The sequence below is a fragment of the Podarcis bocagei genome, assembly GCF_964188305.1.
Source record: "Podarcis bocagei genome assembly, chromosome: 1".
NCBI lineage: Eukaryota > Metazoa > Chordata > Lepidosauria > Squamata > Lacertidae > Podarcis > Podarcis bocagei.
This window is the reverse complement of record NC_138125.1, coordinates 37,162,863-37,182,311: the sequence shown is the minus strand read 5'-3', so window position 1 is coordinate 37,182,311 and position 19,449 is coordinate 37,162,863. Positions and strand designations below refer to the sequence as shown.

General features: G+C 41.8%; 1 protein-coding gene across 6 annotated transcripts in view; it reads left to right on the top strand.

Annotated features, from left to right (window-relative positions):
* The window catches only part of NUBPL (NUBP iron-sulfur cluster assembly factor, mitochondrial), a 64,245-nt gene extending 45,189 nt beyond the window's left edge, over positions 1 to 19,056 (top strand). For all 6 annotated transcript variants that reach the window (XM_081209889.1, XM_081209887.1, XM_081209888.1 and 3 more), the window contains 5 exons: positions 1 to 94; positions 2,456 to 2,541; positions 10,742 to 10,862; positions 15,049 to 15,131; positions 17,264 to 19,056. In XM_081209889.1, the coding sequence (XP_081066015.1) occupies positions 1 to 94; positions 2,456 to 2,541; positions 10,742 to 10,862; positions 15,049 to 15,131; positions 17,264 to 17,326 (447 nt within the window). In that variant the 3' untranslated portion in view covers positions 17,327 to 19,056. The remainder of the gene's footprint in view (positions 95 to 2,455; positions 2,542 to 10,741; positions 10,863 to 15,048; positions 15,132 to 17,263) is intronic.
* The last annotated feature ends 393 nt before the right edge of the window (positions 19,057 to 19,449 follow it).

Genomic DNA, 19,449 nt, shown 5'->3' with positions numbered 1-19,449 from the left:
GTTGACTGGCACCAGCTGGATTATCTAGTAATTGACATGCCACCTGGGACAGGAGATGTACAACTGTCAATCTCACAGAATATCCCAATTGCAGGTATCTTTTTTATGGACTTACAGTGCAAGCCTAGCTGCGCCTACTCAGAAGTAAGTGCTGTAGAATTCAGTGGGGTATATTCCTTGCAGCCTTAGTTGTGATTCAGGATGAAAAGCGCCAAGAGGCTTTTTGAATGGCAGTAACAATTTCTTAACTTTAGGTGGCATCTAAAGGGATCCAGAGTGGTGGAGCCATTTCACAGTTTGTCTCTTCCCTCTGTGTTGTCCTTTCAGAATGCCTGCCTGCCTGCCCGCCTCCCTCCATCAGAAAAGGTCTTAACTTGAAAAAGTTGAAAAATTTTGAAAAAATGAAGCCATACATTAGTTGAATTGAAAAATTAGCCATACATTAAATGTCTCCTATTTCCCCTTTAAATCTTAAATTATTTTGGCTCTGGAATTTAAAGAGCAGTTTGATTTGAGGGTGGGAGGAGTGATGGGGAAAGGGATCTTGAGTAGCAAATATTGAACATACAGGTTGTATTTTATTGTTGTGACCTGGTCTGAGATTTGCTCAGTGATGAAGGGGGCTATAAAAGTTTTGCAAATAATGATGTCTGAAGTGAAGGACCATGTTTTGCAATCACCTGGTGAAGTGGAGTTGTAAACAATGCTTTTAAGTGAATTGGCAAACAACAGTAAATGTTTCCAATTCATATACAGTGGTGCCCCGCAAAACGAATGCCTCGCAAGACGGAAAACTCGCTAGAGGAAAGAGTTTTCCGTTTTGGAGGTGCTTCGCAAAATGAATCTCTTATGGGTTTGCTTCGCAAGACGAAAATGTCTTGCGAGTTCCTGCGGGTTTTTCCCCCTCCCCCCTTTTTCTAAGCCACTAATCCGCTTATCAGCTGATTCGATAAGCCGCTAAACCGCTAAAAGCCACTAAAAGCCGCTAATAGTGCTAATCCGCTAATCCGTCAATGGGCTTGCTTCGCAAGACGAAAAAACCGCTAGACGAAGAGAATCACAGAACGGATTCTTTTCATCTTGCGAGGCACCACTGTACAAACACTGGGTAGCAGCTAGGTGTTCAGTATGAGATATTTCTTTGGTCCCCAAGTAGCAGCCATGCACAACCTAGCATGCTCAGCCTGCCAAGGCCCCCAACTCCCTATACATCTTGTTGAAAAAATGTATATAATTACTCTAAAAAAGAAGAAGAATTAAGATAAATTACTGATTATACTCTAGACTGTTGTGGAGAGACCACTTCACACCCGAAGCTGCCTGGCTTGGTTTGCAAAAAGGCAATTTAGATATAGCCAGAAGGAATCCTGCATTGCAGAGCTTTTAAAGTAGGCTTAGATGTCTCTTTCTGTTTGCCTTATAAGAATCGAACTGTTTTCAGTAAACTGGCTTTTTGCTATTGGCGGAGGGCTGTATAAATAACACTAGCCATAAGTTGGTTTTTATTGAATAATGTTGAAGGCAGAGCAACGAATTTCTACATACAAGATTGTTGAGAAAATGTGAGCCAGCGTCAGTACATGTCAAAAGAAGCATAATCCAGGCAACGTCTTGTTCATTCAATCATCCTTAAAGTAGTTCATCTCTGAAAAGTGATTAGGTAAAAATTATACATTCTGCTTAAGCAGAGCTGTTTCTCAAGTGAATTTCAGTCGCATTTGCTGATTTTAATGATCAAAATAATTTCATACTTATCAATCCTATTAATCCTGCAGAGGCAATACTGCTTAAGGGGAAAGAATTTGAATCCTGTTCCTCAATGAGATTGTCACATATTTGATTTATGAATATTTTACTATGAATGAATGAATAAATGTGTTGGGAACTGTTAGGGAGTGGGAGGGAAGGAGTAATTGCTAAGCAGGAAATCATGTTTATCTCAACTATAATGGTGGGTTTTTATATGTTTGGTTAGGTGTAGGCAGGTTCCAGAATTGGAAGTTGCCTGAAATGCCTGTAGTAACTTGTGGACTTTAACTACAGTACTAACCATGTGAAAAGAAAGCAATTGAGTTAATGGAGGCAAAGTCGTAATTTCAACAATTTCATTGTTTTCAGTGGCTGCTTTGCCATAGTAGAAAGGGCTTTCACTTGCGTAAGTTGAGGCACCGTATTTTCACTGATTCCCTCCCACCCATGCAAACTTTTCCAAAGGGTTGGGAGATGCCTTTGATCAGAAGGGGAAATGACATAGAGAGCTGCAGAATATCTGGTTCCCCAATTTGCATGAACGGAGGCACTTTCTGCTCAAGCAAAGCCACCATTAATCTTTAATAGAGTTCAATATGTGTTTGCGCATGGCAGTGTTCTGTGGAACGAAACATCCTAATTAAGCTCAATACTAGCATTTTTGACAATATTGGCTGTAACAATGACATATATTTCCTTTCCCTAGGGGCTGTGATGGTGTCCACTCCTCAGGATATCGCTTTACTGGATGCACGCAAAGGAACAGAGATGTTCAAAAAAGTGAATGTGCCGGTGAGCCTTTACAAATGCAAGTTGTTTGATCCCTCTAAATAATGGGTATGTTTTAAGAGGGGCATATGTGGTCCAGGGGGCCAGACTGGTCACCAAAGAATTCCCCCCCCCCCAATCTGGCCCCTGGAGGCCCTGTCAACTTGTAACCAAGGGATGGTGATTTTTTTTGGCCTGCAATTCAGTCTTAAGGGAAGACCTGCAGCTTAGTGGGTAGAGTGCATGGTTTGCATGCTTAGAGGTATCCAGTTTGATCCCTCGTGGGTCTGGGAAAAACTGCCAGCTGCAGTGGGTGGGTGGTCTGATTTCAGTATAAATATACCGAAGAAAGTCACAATTTTGCTTATAAGTAAAATCACTTTTCTTCAAAGTTGAAGGAAACCCACAAGGCTAATTGTTCTGCCTTTGTAAAGCAATTGGTACTAGATGCATGGTGTCTGACCATTTGTGATCAATCTGTGGAGGAGGTTTTTGACTCGCCCCCACAAAGCCATTTGAATAATGCAGTGGTACCTCGGGTTACAGACGCTTCAGGTTACAGACTCCGCTAATGCAGAAATAGTATCTCGGATTAAGAACTTTTCTTCAGGATGAGAAGAGAAATTGTGGTGCGGCGGCAGCGGGAGGCCCCATTAGCTAAAGTGGTACCTCGGGTTAAGAACGGACCACTAGAATGAATTAAGTTCTTAACCCGAGGTACCACTGTAGTGGCCATTTAGATAATACCATCTTAATAGTACAGAAGGTGATAGTACCTGTTCTCTAAGAAATTTATGTTTTTCATATGTTCTAGTTGTTGATACTTTGGGGGGGGGAGAAACTTGACTGTATGCTATAAATAACAGATGAGCTCTGAGGTGATAGCAAAATTATTTCAGAAGTGAATTGTGGGTGTACTGCTTTGCTATACTAAAATACAGCCTTTGTAATCCTAAATATACTACATTACAAATTAACCTGAAAGTTGCCAGCTATACTCCTACATAACACACATGCAGTTTTCCCTTATTTAGGTATATTTGAGAAGTTTGAACAAATGAGTTTTCCATACAGAGAATTGAAACTTTTAGCTGCATGGCTAGCAAGGATGAATACAAATTCATGGACCTCCTAGGTCTGGCACTTCCAAGACCTGCCATAAGCCATTGTGCAACAAATAAGGGGAGTTGAACATGAAGGACTGTAAAGGGTGCCAGTTGATGCAGATCTTGAGAGCGACATTGTTACTTTACAGTGCTTCATAAGCAAACAAATCAAAAGCTTCCCCCCACCCCAGACAATGGGGGAAGACAGCAAAGATGGGTAGAGGAGAATATTTTTTTGAGAGACAATATTCTGAAGCTTGCTCAGATATTTTAATCTGGTCTTCAGAGTTGGTGAGGGTTTCTACCACATGTTTCTCCTCTCACTGCCAACAAACCCATCTTTTGATTTGAAACATACAAAATCTGAGAGACAGTAATATTCATTGGAAGAACCACTGATGGTTAAGTTTGAAGCTAATGGTTAAACTTGGTATTACTTTAAAGCACAATGAAATATGGAGTAAATAATAAATCAAAGGAGGTATGTGTTATTTCACAGTGTGTTATACTTGTACAGCTAGTACTTAATCAAGACACAGCTTAGACAAAAACCCATAAAAAGGCTGTTTATCTTCTGCAGTTCCTTACAGAATTACTCATAGAATTTGGTATCTGGGGCAGGATGTTCCTGAGAACAGAACAAAAGTCTCATTATAAAATAGCACGGGCTGAAAGTTATCGGGACATCGCTGGTATACATACTATATAACAAGTCAGTTTCAGTCATTTCCACACTGCTGGCTTTTTTTTTTTTTTTTTTGTAGACCTGTTTCATTTAAAGATGAAAGCGTTTCAAGACAGATACACAAATTATAAATAGGACAGAGCTGAAGTGCATTGCTTTTCCGTGAATATGTTTAGCAGTGTCAAAAAACTTTATCCACACCCTTGGCGACCTCCAGAATTTTATATGAAAGGGTTCAAACATGTTTGCCGGCACAGGAAGTATTACCCTCATTCTTACAATGTTTGCCCTCCGTGATAGCATCAAAGAGCCAAATATGCATAGTGTCATGGCGCCGTATTCCATAGGAGTGGCAGACCTGTAGCCCTGAGCCAGATCTTTCCCACCAGATCCAGTGTACTGGCAGCAGCAAAACCTGCACAGACCAATTGCCACCCCAGGGAACATCAGAGCAGATTGGAGTGCTCCTACCTGCTTCTGGAATGCTCAGTCTTGTTATGGTGGCAATGCAAAAAGGAACCAAGGTACCTTGTTCTGCTGCAGTTTGCCGCAACCGAGGAGGGCGGAGGCGTGGGTTGAGTAGTTCTAGGCAAGAAGGAACACTTTTTAGGTTTATCCACTGCTCTGGGAGTGCTGGCCATGGAGTTGGTTTTTTATTTCCTAAACCTATGAGAGAGCGTGGGGGGGGGGACTTCAAAGGGCTTTCTTTAAACCCACCATGCCCTCACCATTAGAGCTCTCCAGCGGGAAAGGGAAAACAGGGAGGTGGCCTTTGTGTGGCAAGAGTATGAGTGTCTGGGTGCAAGTGGCAGTAAGTTTGGGTTGGCAGCGCCCACTTTGGCAGCTCCTACCACTAGCCTTCCAGGAAGAAGGAGGAGTTGGAAGTAGCAGCAGATTGAGCAGGTCATAACAAGGAATTTGGGGTGGGTGGGAATTGGGGTGGTCTTGAAAAGAACACTTTTACCTATGTGAACGTTTGGCACAGCCCTAATGACAAAATATAGATAACCCACACCATTGCCTACCTTTAAGAACTAACTATTCTTCATGTGATGTACCCTTAAGCTTAATTAAGAATAGTATCAATCATCTCTGTAAATAGTTTCCTCTTTTTTAAAAATAAAACTCTGGCAACTGTGGTGCTGGTTCAATTAGAGCTATGCCCAAGGAGTTCACTTGTCTTGAAACTGGAGTAGCTTATACTGAGAATGTACTAAGTATCTGATATGGAATCAGAGCTGAAATATCTCATTGGGCATTTGATATTTAGCATCAGTATAATATTATCTTTGATACAGTTGAGTTGCATCTTATGCTTGCTTTAGCAGCATATATACATAACCAGCTCCATTTCAGATCCATTCCAGCCCTTTTCTTCTGCCTCTGTCTCCCTCTGCTCCTCCCTTCTGCTTTTGTCATCCTCTGCCTGCCTCCTCCTCCTCCCTTCTGCTGGTTGGGGAGAGGGAAGGCAGTGGAGACACAAGGCAGGCTCCCACCTGCCAGCCAAGGAAAAGGTAATTTTGGTTATACGTGCAACCCGTGGAACAAACCCTTGTGTATATGATATGTTGCAACTGTACTTCCTATCTGTGTTTGGTATGACACTGTATGCTCTGCCTGAACCTCATATGATGGCAAAACCAAAACACTGCACTTTAATGCCACAGGTGAAAATGCAGTCAAATAAGCTCCCTTCAGCTTCAGTTATCCAGTGCATGAGGTGGGCAGTGGGGATGAGCATGCTAGCTTTGCTCCCCCCCAACCCATTTTCCCCTATTGCCCTCAACTTGTGCAAGGAAGGTGACTGCGTGAAGCAGTGAGCCTTCTATATCTGTGGAGGCGCTCTGCACATTTTGGAACCCTGATTTTCTAAGATTCTGTCACGTTTGGGGTGCCTTCACAGATACAGGCAGCTCCCTGCTTTGCACAGTCGCCCTCCGTGAACTGAGGGTGACAGGAACGACAAGTGGAGGTGGGCAGAGCTAGCATGTTTCTCCGGACTGCCCCTGGCGTTGCTTGGAACATGCTGCATGCTCAGAGCTCACCAAACTGCCTAATAACTGAAAAGCCTGCCTAAACAAGTAGCTGGGCAAAACTTACAGATAATTTTTCAGGGCTGGGTTATTTGAAATAGTTCTTTTCCACCTCTCCTGTGCTCAAGGCAACTCACACAATATTTCAGAGAAGAAGAAGAAGAAGAGTTTGGATTTGATATCCCGCCTTTCACTCCCCTTCAGGAGTCTCAAAGCGGCTAACATTCTCCTTTCCCTTCCTCCCCCACAACAAACACTCTGTGAGGTGAGTGGGGCTGAGAGACTTCACAGAAGTGTGACTGGCCCAAGGTCACCCAGCAGCTGCATGTGGAGGAGCGGGGACGCGAACCCGGTTTCCCAGATTACGTGACTACCGCTCTTAACCACTACACCACACTGGCTAAAGTGAGATAAAAAGTAAACATTGGGGGGTGGGATATAGCAGCAGTCGTCAAGACACCTTCAGCTCACAAAAGACTTCCTAAACAGGTGGGTTTCATAGCTGCTCCTAAAGGCAAGAAGATTGTTCCACAACTACTCAGCTTCTTACTGCGGCTGAGCTGATTTCCTGCAATTATGATATTCAGACAGGATATCTGAAGTGTAGCTCTCTCTCTCTTGGTGATCACTCGTGGCCAAGTAAGATTGTCTTCTATGAACGCAGGGGCTGGTGCCCGTAGGGTCCCATCTTCCTGGTGAAATTATATTTGAAAAAAACCTTCTGTTGTCAACAGAATACTTATTTCACCATAATCATGGTGCAGGGGTGATTTCAGGGTGGATGGGTTTACAGCTGGGGAGGGGAGATTTGTGGCAGGCATGTTGTGCCCATATGGTTTTCAAATGTGCCCATGGGGCCCACAAAGGTTGGCAAACCATGATCTAGAGCATTTACAGGATGGTTAGGGCTGACTGAGTGCCAGATGGAAATAGGGAGGAAGGATGTTCTGCTGTATATGTGACAGACACAGACTATACAAAAGAACAGACTGCTGTGTTGACTTCTAATTAGGGCCTCTTTAAAAATGGATGTTGGCCAGACCATAGAAATTAAGATCAAATGAGCCTGGTTCATAGCTGTATTACAAAAGCCAAAACATGCTCATAACTGCGACCGCAGACTGCAGCCGTAGTCAACCTATATGCTGGCAGGGGAGGTGAGTGTCTGTATGGACAGAGGTGTGTTTGACAGTTTTTATGGCAGCCAATTGCCTTGAATATGAACGCTAGGTTTCAGTGGAAAAGTGGCTTGCTCATTCAGCCCAGTGCAACATAAACTGTCAAAAACACCTCTGGATATGCATACACCTCTTCCCAGCTCATGCATACTGCCGCATAGAATTGCAGCCCTAATCTTGTGCTGCATACCAAAATCAGTTATTTTGTCTGCATTTGTTTTACCGTTCGGCTATATGTGTTTTAAATATTTATACTGTGCCTCCAAGTATTACTATTAGATATGAGAGGAGACGAGACATAATATTTGTTGTACGTTTTCCTCAATTGTTATGCGCTAAGACACACTGAACTGGTACAGGGAGAGGCAGAAGCTATGGAAAACAGTGGTGACAAAGGTCAGCTTCCTCCTCTCATCTTATAGCCAGGCCTAGAAGCTCCTTCGCTGTAGAGATGAAATTGCTGGGCACCTCTAGATTGCCTTTCAGTAAATTCTTTCGAATTCTGGCTTCTGTCCTAGTGAACTTCCAGTATTACGTCTGCACACACCCTGAATAGTATGCACATCCAAATGTCCTTTATGCAAAAATCAACCCAGTTTAATAGGTATCCATAATTGGGCTTGGTGAGTTTTCTTTTGGGAGGGGGTTCATTGCCATATGTACTTTTGGGGAATTCCTCATACAGTCATATCTCGGCTCCCAAACACCTTTGGAGTTGAATGATCTTGGCAGTCCCGAACAATCAAAAACCGGAAGTGAGTGTTCCGGTTTTTGAACATTCTTTTGGAAGCTAATAGCCCTATGGGGCTTCCACGGCTTCCACTTGGCTGCAGGAGCCAATTGGGTTCTCTTCAACTTCCGAGGCACGGCTGTATTTGAATTTAGCAAGCATAGCACACATGTGCTAGGTTTATATTACACCAAACTCTTAAGTTAGCCTCAGAAATATAATTTGAAACACTGAGTTCAAATCTGTTGATAATAAATAGGCTTAATACCACAAGTAAGAGAGGCGATTCTAATGCAGTGGTGCCTCGCAAGACGAAATTAATCCGTTCCGTGAGTCTCTTCGTCTTGCGGTTTTTCCATCTTGCGAAGCACGGCTATTAGCGGCTTAGCGGCTATTAACGGCTTAGCGGCTATTAACGGCTTAGCGGCTTTAAGAAAAAGGAAACAAACTCACAAGAACTCGCAAGACGTTTCGTCTCATAGGGAAATTCGTCTTGCGGAACGACTCAAAAAACAGAAAACTCTTTCGTCTTGCGAGGCATTCGTCTTGCGAGGCATTTGTCTTGTGAGGTACCACTGTGTTTTTCTAGGCTTGGGCAAAGGGGAGAGAAACTAGTGTGCAGAATGTGGTTTGAGTGATGAATAAAATATAATTAGTCTCTCCCCCCCCCCCCGTCCTCATTAAGAAAGAAAGAATTGATGTTACATACAGCCTTGCTAACTTTCCTGACAGGTTTTCTAAGTTAACTCAGTTCATTTAGCTTTTAAAGCGACATCTAATATAAGTGCATTAGGTTTTCCTTCAGTAATTTATCACATCATGCCAGATGTCATTATTTCTGTTGTTTGATTTTTAAATATGTTTCTCTTCGTTAGAGTGAATAGAAAATCATAGTTCTTTCCTCCCTTCTCCCCATCCCCCCTTGTAAGTGGTCCAATGAAACTGAGGCTTTAAGGGCATAGATAATATTACAGAGAATGTTCACAGTTTTCCTTTAGCTCTGGAATAATTTGGCTACTAACAATGAGTTCACATTCGATTGTTAGTCAAGGCAGCAGATCACCTTATTTATTTAGCCTGTTGCTCTCAACATACTTACTTGAGAATAAGCCTCATTGCACAAAGTGGGATGTACTTCTGACTGTACATGCTTAGAATTGCACTCACACCATTTTTTTGCAGAGGTTTTAAGCTCATTTGCTTGGCGTGAGTTGGAGCTAAGAGACTTAGAAAGTTGGCAGTTTTGAATTTCAGAAAAAGTAGCTCTGACTCGCCAGAGCTTGAAGCCCTAATAATAATAATAATAATAATAATAATAATAATAATAATAATAATTTATTATTTGTACCCCACCCATCTGGCTGGGTTTCCCCAGCCACTCTGGGCGGCTTCCAACAGAGATTAAAATACATTAAAACATCAGTCATTAAAAACATGCCTAAACAGGGCTGCCTTCAGATGTCTTCTAAACGTCAGGTAGTTGTTTATCTCTTTGACATCTGATGGGAGGGTGTTCCACAGGGCAGGTGCCACTACCGAGAAGGCCCTCTGCCTGGTTCCCTGTAACTTGGCTTCTCGCAGGAAAGGAACCCCCAGAAGGTGCACGGCTGTTGTTCCTTTTGAGTGGTCAGTGATTTGAAATGGACACTGCTTACCGATTTTCTTTCTGCTTGCTCAACCTGTGAATTGTTAATAAAATGCTACTCATCAGAACTATAATCTTCCCAAAGTAACTGATGCTGCCTGGGATCTTCTTACCGCTCAGAGAATGGTGGGTACAAAAAACATAATTGTAATGGATGGAATTTCGTGTTGTGCTATGACAGTTCTTCTGTCTACATGAACAGCCTGCCAAATGGAACAGTCCCCTCTCTTCTCCCCCTGCACATAGCCCTGCAGAAGCGCTGATTTGGGCACCAGATTGTGGGTGCCCAGCTGTGTGCGCATTGCTCTGCCACCACCTGCCATCGCAGTGGCGCCAGAGAGCCAGCAGAGGTAAGGCACTGAGCAGTGGCAGCCAAGCAGCCCGCATGTGTGACAGCAGGGCACCCACAGTGGAAATTTTGTGGGTGTCCAGGCATCCAGGTCCCCCAGAGATGGCACCCGTGCTACCCCTGGGTGTTTCCCCAGTCCCCTGCACCCCCAAGCCAATGGGGGTGCAATGGGGAGTTTGGGGAGAGAGGAGGGGGAGGAAATCCCTGGTGCACAAGTGGAAGTCATTGCATTGGGCTTCTGCTGACGGCTCGTTAGAGTAATCCTGCACAACATATTTTATAGCATGCTTCATGATCCTATTCATGATGTCAAAATTGTGAAATGTAGACATGAGAATAATTTCCCTACCATCTAGAGTGGGGGCAGAGCTTTTCTTTTATGAGTAATTGGTAAGTGTCTGGATTTATTTCTGTAAGGTTGGCTAGTTGGAAGAAACTAACCTTTTCTATTTTTTATTTAGCCTCTTTCTAACCTTTCTGAGTTTTTTTATTTGCCAGGTCTTGGGGCTTGTTCAAAACATGAGCCTTTTCCAGTGCCCAAAATGCAAACACGAAACCCACATTTTTGGAACTGATGGTGTGAGGAATCTAGCCTGTGATCTTGGTCTGGATGTTTTAGGTAAGAATGTGGTGATTGAAAGTATTAGATAAGAAAGAAGTAGAATTAAATCCAGAGTTATTTGATTGCTGTTTAATCCTTTTGAAATAAATGGACTTCAGGCACTCAACTGAACTGTGTTCAGGACTACTGTGTTTTAAAGAAGGAAATGCAGAATATGATTTATTTGGCCTTGATCCTCCACATCCACTGATTCACATCATACATGATTCCAAGTACAGCATTAATATGATTAATGTATAATATATAATATATGTGTGTGTGTGTGTGTGTGTGTGTGTGTGTGTATATATATATATATATATATATATATATATATATATATATATATAATATAATGTATAATATAATAATGTATAATAGCATGTATCACGTCATAGGAACCTTTTTTTCTGATCAAATTGTGTTCAGAAAGCATCTGACTCTTTAAAAGAGGGAGCAAGGGAGAGAAAGAAGGTTGTTGCAGTGATCTTCTGTTTCCTGAAAGAAGATGGCTTATCGGCTAGACGAGAAGCAGGTCTCCGAAATTCTTCAGCTGGGGTGGAACAAACCTTCCCCAGCCAGGTTTCTTGCGAGGGTGGCTCCCCATGGTTGAATTTTAGGGAACAATTCATATGGCTCCATATGCCTCATTCTAGTTGAGGATGAGTGATAGATGCAGGAAGATAGGACTGAGGGGCGGGGGTCCACAACAAAGAGATTTAGTCAGACCATCAGATTTACAGGCAAACTTTAGGTAAGAGTGGGTTGGTTTAACCCCACCTGCCCTTTTTCTACCCTACTGTCCAATGAAGGCTCTGTAAGTTGCACCTTCCCTAGATGAACTTTGCCATTTGAGACCGTTACCTGTTGCTGCCCATCTTGTGGTTTCTGATGGCTTACCTTGTCAGGATGCAAATGCAACAGCTTCTGTTGTCTTCATCTCTGGCTGCAGCCTTCATATTTCAATCTCAGGTGTGTCATTAGCAAGAGGAGCTACACATTTTCCCACAGCTTGGCTTCTTTCTCAAAAACCCCTACCACCACCCATTTTACCATATATGCTCTGTCCACTGACTCCTCTCACCTCACAGCTCCCTCTCTGTCTTTAACCCTGGTCTGTAGCTCTGCCTGCCATGGCCCCTTTCCCCAACCTAGTGCTTTCTTTCGACACCTTGCTCTGCTCTAGAGCCCCTTCAGACTGTAGCTCTCTCAGCTCATAGGATAGCAACACAGTTATGGCTGAGCGGAGCAGCCACGAGGGCAATTTGACCAGGAGAATATGGCCCTCCGTGCTGAAAATAATTAACAGTCCCCGATGAAAATCATTCTTCTGCGTTGAAGCCTGCAGTGTTTCAGGTATAAGCTGGTAATGAAATGTAAAATGTGGCATACCTCAATTAAGCTGGTAAATGAGATAATTGTGCCTGCTAATGATTTATATTTTCACACCGTGCTATAATTATATCAGTTCATACAGATTATCCATTTAGAACCAGGAAGTGAACTTCATAAAAAAAAAATTGTCATAGAAGCATTAGGGGCTGACAGAGACCTAGCAGAGCAAGGAAATCCATAATTAAAAGTACACAGTTGGGTTAGCTTGGCTGTCTGCTGGAAGCGTAATGAGGATTGGAGCCTGGGATCTTGTTTCAGCTGTCACTGGTACTGACCACTGCTAAGAAGCCTCCCGTGACAAAACGTCCTGCAATTAGAGTTGATTCATGGTCCTTCTGACGTGCACCTATATATTGGAGCACATAATTAGTGTAGAGTTATCTGCATCGGATACGCCAGAGAGTCATGAAACACGATTGCATCCAAAGTAACACTGAGCAGCATGTTCCATCAGTGCGAGAGTTTTGAATCATTGAATTATAGAGTTGGAATGGACCCCAATGGTCATCTAGTCCAACCTCCTGCAATGCAGGAATCACAACTAAAGCATCCATGAGAGATGGCCATCCAACCTCTGCTTAAAAACCTCCAAGGAAGGAGAGTCCACAACCTCCCAAGAGAGACCGTTCCACCGTCGAAGAGCTCTTACCGTCAGAAAGTTCTTCCAGATGTTTAGTCAGAATATCCTTTCTTGTAACTTGAATCCATTGGTTCAAGTCAAACCCTCTAGAGCAGGAGAAGACAAGCTTGCTCCATCTTCTATGTGACAGCCCTTCAGATATTTGAAGATGGCTATCATATCTCCTCTCAGTCTCCTCTTTTCCAGGCTAAACATACCCAGCTCCCTCAACCATTCCTCATAAGCCTTGGTTTCTGCTTGCACAACAGGATTCCCCTCTGTAAATACCTTCTAGGGTTCCCCCAATCCCCTAGAGGAGATTTATGTATGGGGGGTCCCCAATCTAATGTTTCTGGCTCCCCAAGACCACTGATTTTGACATCAGTAGCAAAAGGTAAAAAGAAATAAAGCAAGAATGGCATTGGGACAGAGAGGTTTAAATTTCTCCACCAGCCCAGCACCTTGATAAGGATCTAAATCGCATCTTCTCAGTCATCAGATTGATATTTTTACAAGCAAGCAAAGGATAATAACCCTTTCTCCTCAGTCGATATACACATATAAGTTGAGGAGAGGACTGTGCAAGTGGGCATGTGAGATGACTGATAAGCCCCCCCACCTCAGTGGCATAGCCAAGGATGAATGCGGTCCTTGGGCCAAATAATGGTTAGTAACCCCTGGAAAAGTGTAAAACAATACACAACAATTTATAGACATGTAGGAATGAACTTTCAACCTCAACAATATTTTATCCAGCTTCTGCAGTGTGTGTTTTCTAAATTTTAAACATCAGGTATCAATATTGGTCGTCCTTCACAAGTTACCTTAACTTATTTTCATTTAAGGCCCAAGCCCAATATTTGTGACAAACTTTATGTAACGAACAGGCTACCCAATACTTTTGAGAAGAGGATGGAATCACTGCAGAATCGTGGGTGACTGACTTTTGAGAACTTGGACTGAGCTGCTGGATCCCCAGGCCTAACCTTTCATCATAGCAAGGGGACCAACAGGGGCTTTTGTCTCATGGATGGCAGTTGTGGCTCCGGCCTGGGACGCTGCATTAGCTGTGGCAAATGCACCATCGGCTATAGAATCATGGCAGTGTAGCTTTCTGCCCCAGCACCAAGGAAGTCTCTTTCCGTGGGCCTCTGCACTCGTGGAGAGGGCAGTCCACAGCATCATATAGCTCCTCAGTCACCCTTGCAGGGAGCATCAGATTTCTCCCTTAAAATTGCTTTCTGTACAGCTATTCTTACCATTTTATATATAGATTTGATTTATAGTCAGCCGTTGCATAATAATTGTCATTGTTGGAATCTGAAAAAAGTTTAATTTTCCACAAGAGATTTGTGTTTTTAAAGTATGGGACCATCCTGTGTGTTATTGTGCCATTTTTCTTTATTTCCGTGGCGGTCCCCTGCTGATTAGAAAAGCACAATACAGTACCCAGTTGTTAACTGTTGGAAGGGAAATTAATTGAATATGTAACAAGCACTTAATTAAATCAGTGGTTCCCTAATAACAATAACATTTCCTTTCATTTTGGCAATTAAATATTTAAGCCTGTATTTGAATATTGATTAGGATGTTACAGTTGTGGAAATCAGCAGGGAATGAACTGCAGTACCGAAGAAATAACGTGGGGCGTGAACAAACTGGAAGCTGGGAAACTTTACTGCGGACCTGTTCTGTGAGTGCTAGGCACTGCATGCATTCGGCTGGCCTTTTAGCTTGAGTTTTGGTATAGCAGGGCCACGGAATTCTGCACTGCAGCACAAATGAATTCAAAGCCAGTTTTTGGTTCCAGACCAGAGTGGAGACTGGAAAGAAAACAGAATGCCCAGTGGTGCATGGAAGTCCGACATGCATTCTTTTGTCACCCTAAATAGGTCATCGTCTATGAATTTTTGTTCCCACTGGGTAATTGCAGCAGACAAAAAGGGAAAAGACTCTCCATTTCCGTAGATGACTGTAAGGCAGGGTTCTATCTAGCAATAAAATAAAAAATCATGAATAATGTTTCTTTAACAGATAGTTTGAATGACTTTGGCAGTGCGTGTATTTCAGCTGATTTTCATTCAAGTGTTGCTACTTACTGCGCTGAAATATGAGTAACACCAGTGCTAGTTGAATTTAGGCCATGTATAAAATATTGAGCTTAAACGTCAATTTATGGTCTTCATACAGGTGACATTCCTCTACATGTCCACATAAGAGAAACATCTGATGCTGGCAAGCCCATTGTGGTCTCACTGCCCCAGAGTGACGTGGTGAGTTTTAATGTAGTTTGTGTACAAATCTCGTCTTGTTCATTTTTGCTTTGTTTATTACAGTGCATGTGCCACAGCTCCCAGCAGAATATTAAAAACACAATAAAACATAAAACATTAAAAACTTCCCTAAATAGGGCTACCTTCAGATGTATTCTAAAAGTCAGCTAGTTGCTTAGTTCCTTGACATCTGATGGGAGGGCGTTCCACTGGGCTGGCACCACTACCGAGAAGGTTCTCTCCCTGGTTCCCTGTAACCTTGCAGTGAAGGAACCACCAGAAGGCCCTTGGCACTGGATCTCAGTGTCCAGGCTGAATGATTGGGGTGAAGACATTCCTTCAGGTATACAGGGCCAAGGCCGTTTAGGGCTTCAAAGGTCAGCACCAACACTTTGAATTGTGCTCAGAAAGATCCTTCCATGCTAAGAAATAAAAGGAAATTTCAGAAGATTTAATAAATAGACCTTGAAGAACACTTTTCACATTATTAGAATTATTCATAGAATAGCTGAAGGCCCAGTTCTATCTGATGATGAATGGAATATTAAACCTGCACATAACCATTAGAAAATGAAGATATTTATAACATGATACGCACCCTGTGCAATCCAGCTACCATTTTATGCCCCCAAAATGTTCCAAAGTGGGGTGAAAAGAATTTGCTCACTACCTTCCTATCCTAATGTCTAATAAGAAAGCCAACAAGATGCAAAAAAAATTAAAATGTTGTTACTTTTCACAAGTTTATGATAAAAGAAATAATATTACCTGTGCATTCTTTTAAAATAGAAAATTAAGATATTTATTGTGTCATATTGTCTGTGCTTAGGAACTCTGAGATACCTGTTTGCCTCCTGTGTTAGGTGATATAGATACATGTGCAATCCTCATAAGGGACCCAGGCATGCAACTTGCCATGCCTTATAGTTTCACTGTTGTAACTGGCATAGCTGGCTTCGTTTCAGTTTTAAAATACTTTGCATGATTGGTCATGGAACTGCATTGGTGAAAACTGCAATGTACGTCTTGACTCTGCATGTGGTTTTACTTACCCACACACAGAATGGTCCCTTTGGAATATGTCCCTTGTGCTTTTTGTGCAGGAGTGTCTTCAGAAATCATAGTTTAGGAGGTGGCCAGGAAGAGGAACCTCTCTTTATAAATCTGTAAAGCTTTAAAGCGAGATAAAGTTCATGCCTTATTTCTGAAGTTGAGGCCTCAAGGTCTTTTGCAGTCCTCTGTTCATCTGTAGTTACACCTTGAGAGCATTTCTGCCATTTCTTGGCTGTTTTATTTCTCTTTGCACTACAGAGCAGGCCTTTGGCCTCCAATTGATGGGTCAGCAAATTGTTAATGTTAAGCTGTCAACTTTTCCCTGTGCTAAGGAAAACGCACACCTTTCTTTGCAGAAAGATGAGCTATAGAAAATCCCATTTAGAAACCTCAAACTAAAAAGAACAGAAAAATCTCTAAACTGAGAACATAGTTTATTAATATGAATACAGTTCAGAATGATAAATGAGAACTGTAAATTTCTCCTTTCCATTTCCCTCCATTAAAATTCTCTTGTTTCACTTCAATCCGTCTTGTGTTGCTTAGAAATGATGGCACAAACAGTTCAGTCCAGCTTTATAATCAGATAAATAGCCCATTAGGAAGAATATGAGTAGGAGAAAAAGTTCAGCATGTGTACATGTTAAGTTTATGAAAAGTGGAATCCAGGTTTGTTGCGGTTTTGATCGATTCTTGCCTGCTGATGAAGGATGCAACAAGAAGGGAAATACCTTATGAAAAACTCACAAATTATCCCCCCCCCCCAAATAGCTAATGATCCTATATAGGAGTTTCAGTGGGTACTTGCCAGTGCAAGGTCTCCCCATCCCATCCGGCGAACCGAAATTTTATGGCACAGAAGCTGCATTATTTGTCAACATTCTGTTGGTGACGCATTTCTTCTCTTACAATTAGAAAGTGTCTAAACGTTTCATTACATAACAGCTCAGCCGAGGGGTGGGAGCTGGTTTGCTGGTGACAGAAGACAGCCAGTTTGTTGCCTGTTTTATATAATATTTTATGCTGTTTTACTCTGACCTAGGAGATAAACACATTGCCATTTTTAAATATTTTTACAGGCCCAAGCCTATCTGAAGATTGCTGCTGAAATAGTGAAAAGACTTCCAGTTTCTCCAACTTAAAGCCATATTTTTGAGGTTCTGTGACTAGAACTCTACCATTTGAAGTGTGACAGAAGAAATGATATATTATGGAACATGCCTTATTTTTTATTTTGTCTTGGAAAATTAAATGTCAGTACCAACTTAGTGTGATTGTCATATCAAACATTTGAAGCAAACTTTCAGCATGCTTTAGCAGCAAAAAGCACCAAAGACCCAACTCATATTTGGAACTCAGGATTTTTAGTGCATCATTCAGTAGGCCTGGTATTGAAGAGGAAGAGATATTTAAAGAGATTTTAGTGTCTTTATGTAGGTACACTGACAAACACCAGAATGCACCACTGCATGTGTGGTCAGTTTGTTTCTCTCTGTCATGTGTCTGAATTAAAGATGAAGATACTAGAAATGTAAGAGAATTATGCTCAGCTTTGAAGAGTTATCATTAGCCAAGATTCACTTATAAGCAGTCAAACAATTAACTAAGAATCCTAAGAACTGGCTTTTTTATGCATTCTCTTATCAGCTTATGTTCGATCATAAGATAATTTTCTTATTGTAATTGTCTGGGGAAATTGCTCCATTTCCTTTGTCTTGTTGAACCTGAATAAACCCAAAAATCAGCAACAAGCTCTTCATTAAAATTAGATGCATCTCAGATCAGGTTGCCAAAGGAGGAAACAAGTGATAAAAATTAATTACTGATGATTGCATATATGAATATTTTCCCGCTAGGAAATAATAGCCCTGAATCTATAAACAAAAAGATCTAATTGCCCTTTTTTATCAGTGCATACTGCGTGGTTTTGTCTGAATTTCCTACTGCCTTAAGTCTTGCATCATTATTTTCTGCTGATAGAGCCGGTCACAGCAGGGGGAGGGGGAACTGAATATGAATGCATCTAGCATTTAGGCTTACATAAACTGAAAGTGTGTTTGTACATAATGGTGTATTAGTGTCTCTCTATTCAATTCTATATATTTTTGGTTCATGCTACTATTTGTTCCTGTTATATAGGTTCTAATGATAACGTACAATCACTCATACACATACACAGAATAAGCAAGACAACAGGGTGTATTCAATATAGCGCTAAGGTGAACATTCCATCAGCACAATAATTTATCCTCCGTGGTGGAACATTCTCCCCACCCTGCTCTCACCCTCTTGCATGCCATCTAAATCTGTTTCCCCTGCCTTGCAGATAGCAAGGTAGCTTGTTCTAGTCCAAAAAATTAGGCCTAAAATTTTACTGAAAAAGGTTATGTGAGTAGCTGTCTGATTTTCAGAGTTTAGACTGAATTCCTGCCATTTTGTTCTCCAGCATATACTATTCAAATAAATACAGTCTCCCTATGAATGCACAGGATCTGAGATAAAACATGGTAATGATACTATAGGTAATGGGAAATAAGCTTTCTATCAAGGCTTTCCAAAGAAGGCTTCCCAAGGGAGCGAAAGCGAGATAAATTGTGCTGAGGCCTTATTCCAGGAGTGCATCTCTCATCACCACTAAGTTATTTAGTGGTTCGTATTGTAGGGGCAAGGTGCCTCCCATTCTTCCTTTATACTGAGCTGGACTACGATGACTTTTATAGCACTGATTGGCTTTTGGAGAGACTGGATCCAGATGCACCATTCTCAAGTTTCCATCTTGGAAGGACAAAGGCACACATTTTATCCCTCTTGTTTATACTGAGCCTTGGCAAACTGATTCTATGATTAAAAGTTTCCTAGAGCGTCCATGAAACGTTTCTTTATTTCCGTGTTGCAAATTTTTGTGTTGTGTTTAAATAAGAAAGAAGGAATTTTGGCAATTTAGTAACAATATAAATCAGCAATACTGATTTATAAATCCTTGCATCTTTTATCCATAACAGGATCAAGGTAGCCTATGCATGCATGTATGAATTCTATTGTTGCCATGCGGACTTCTGTTTGGAATACACTACTAAGAGTTGTTTGGCATCCATCTGTCTCAGGAGACAATGGAAGATAATGTTTTCCAGGGTGAAGACAAACCACGGGAGAGTTACAGCACCAGCTGTGGCTGTAGAGACTGATATGAGAGAGACATGTTTTGTTGCAGCTGATGCATGTGTAGCATGGCGTTTCTTCTTTCTGTGCTTCACTCAGCAGTCAT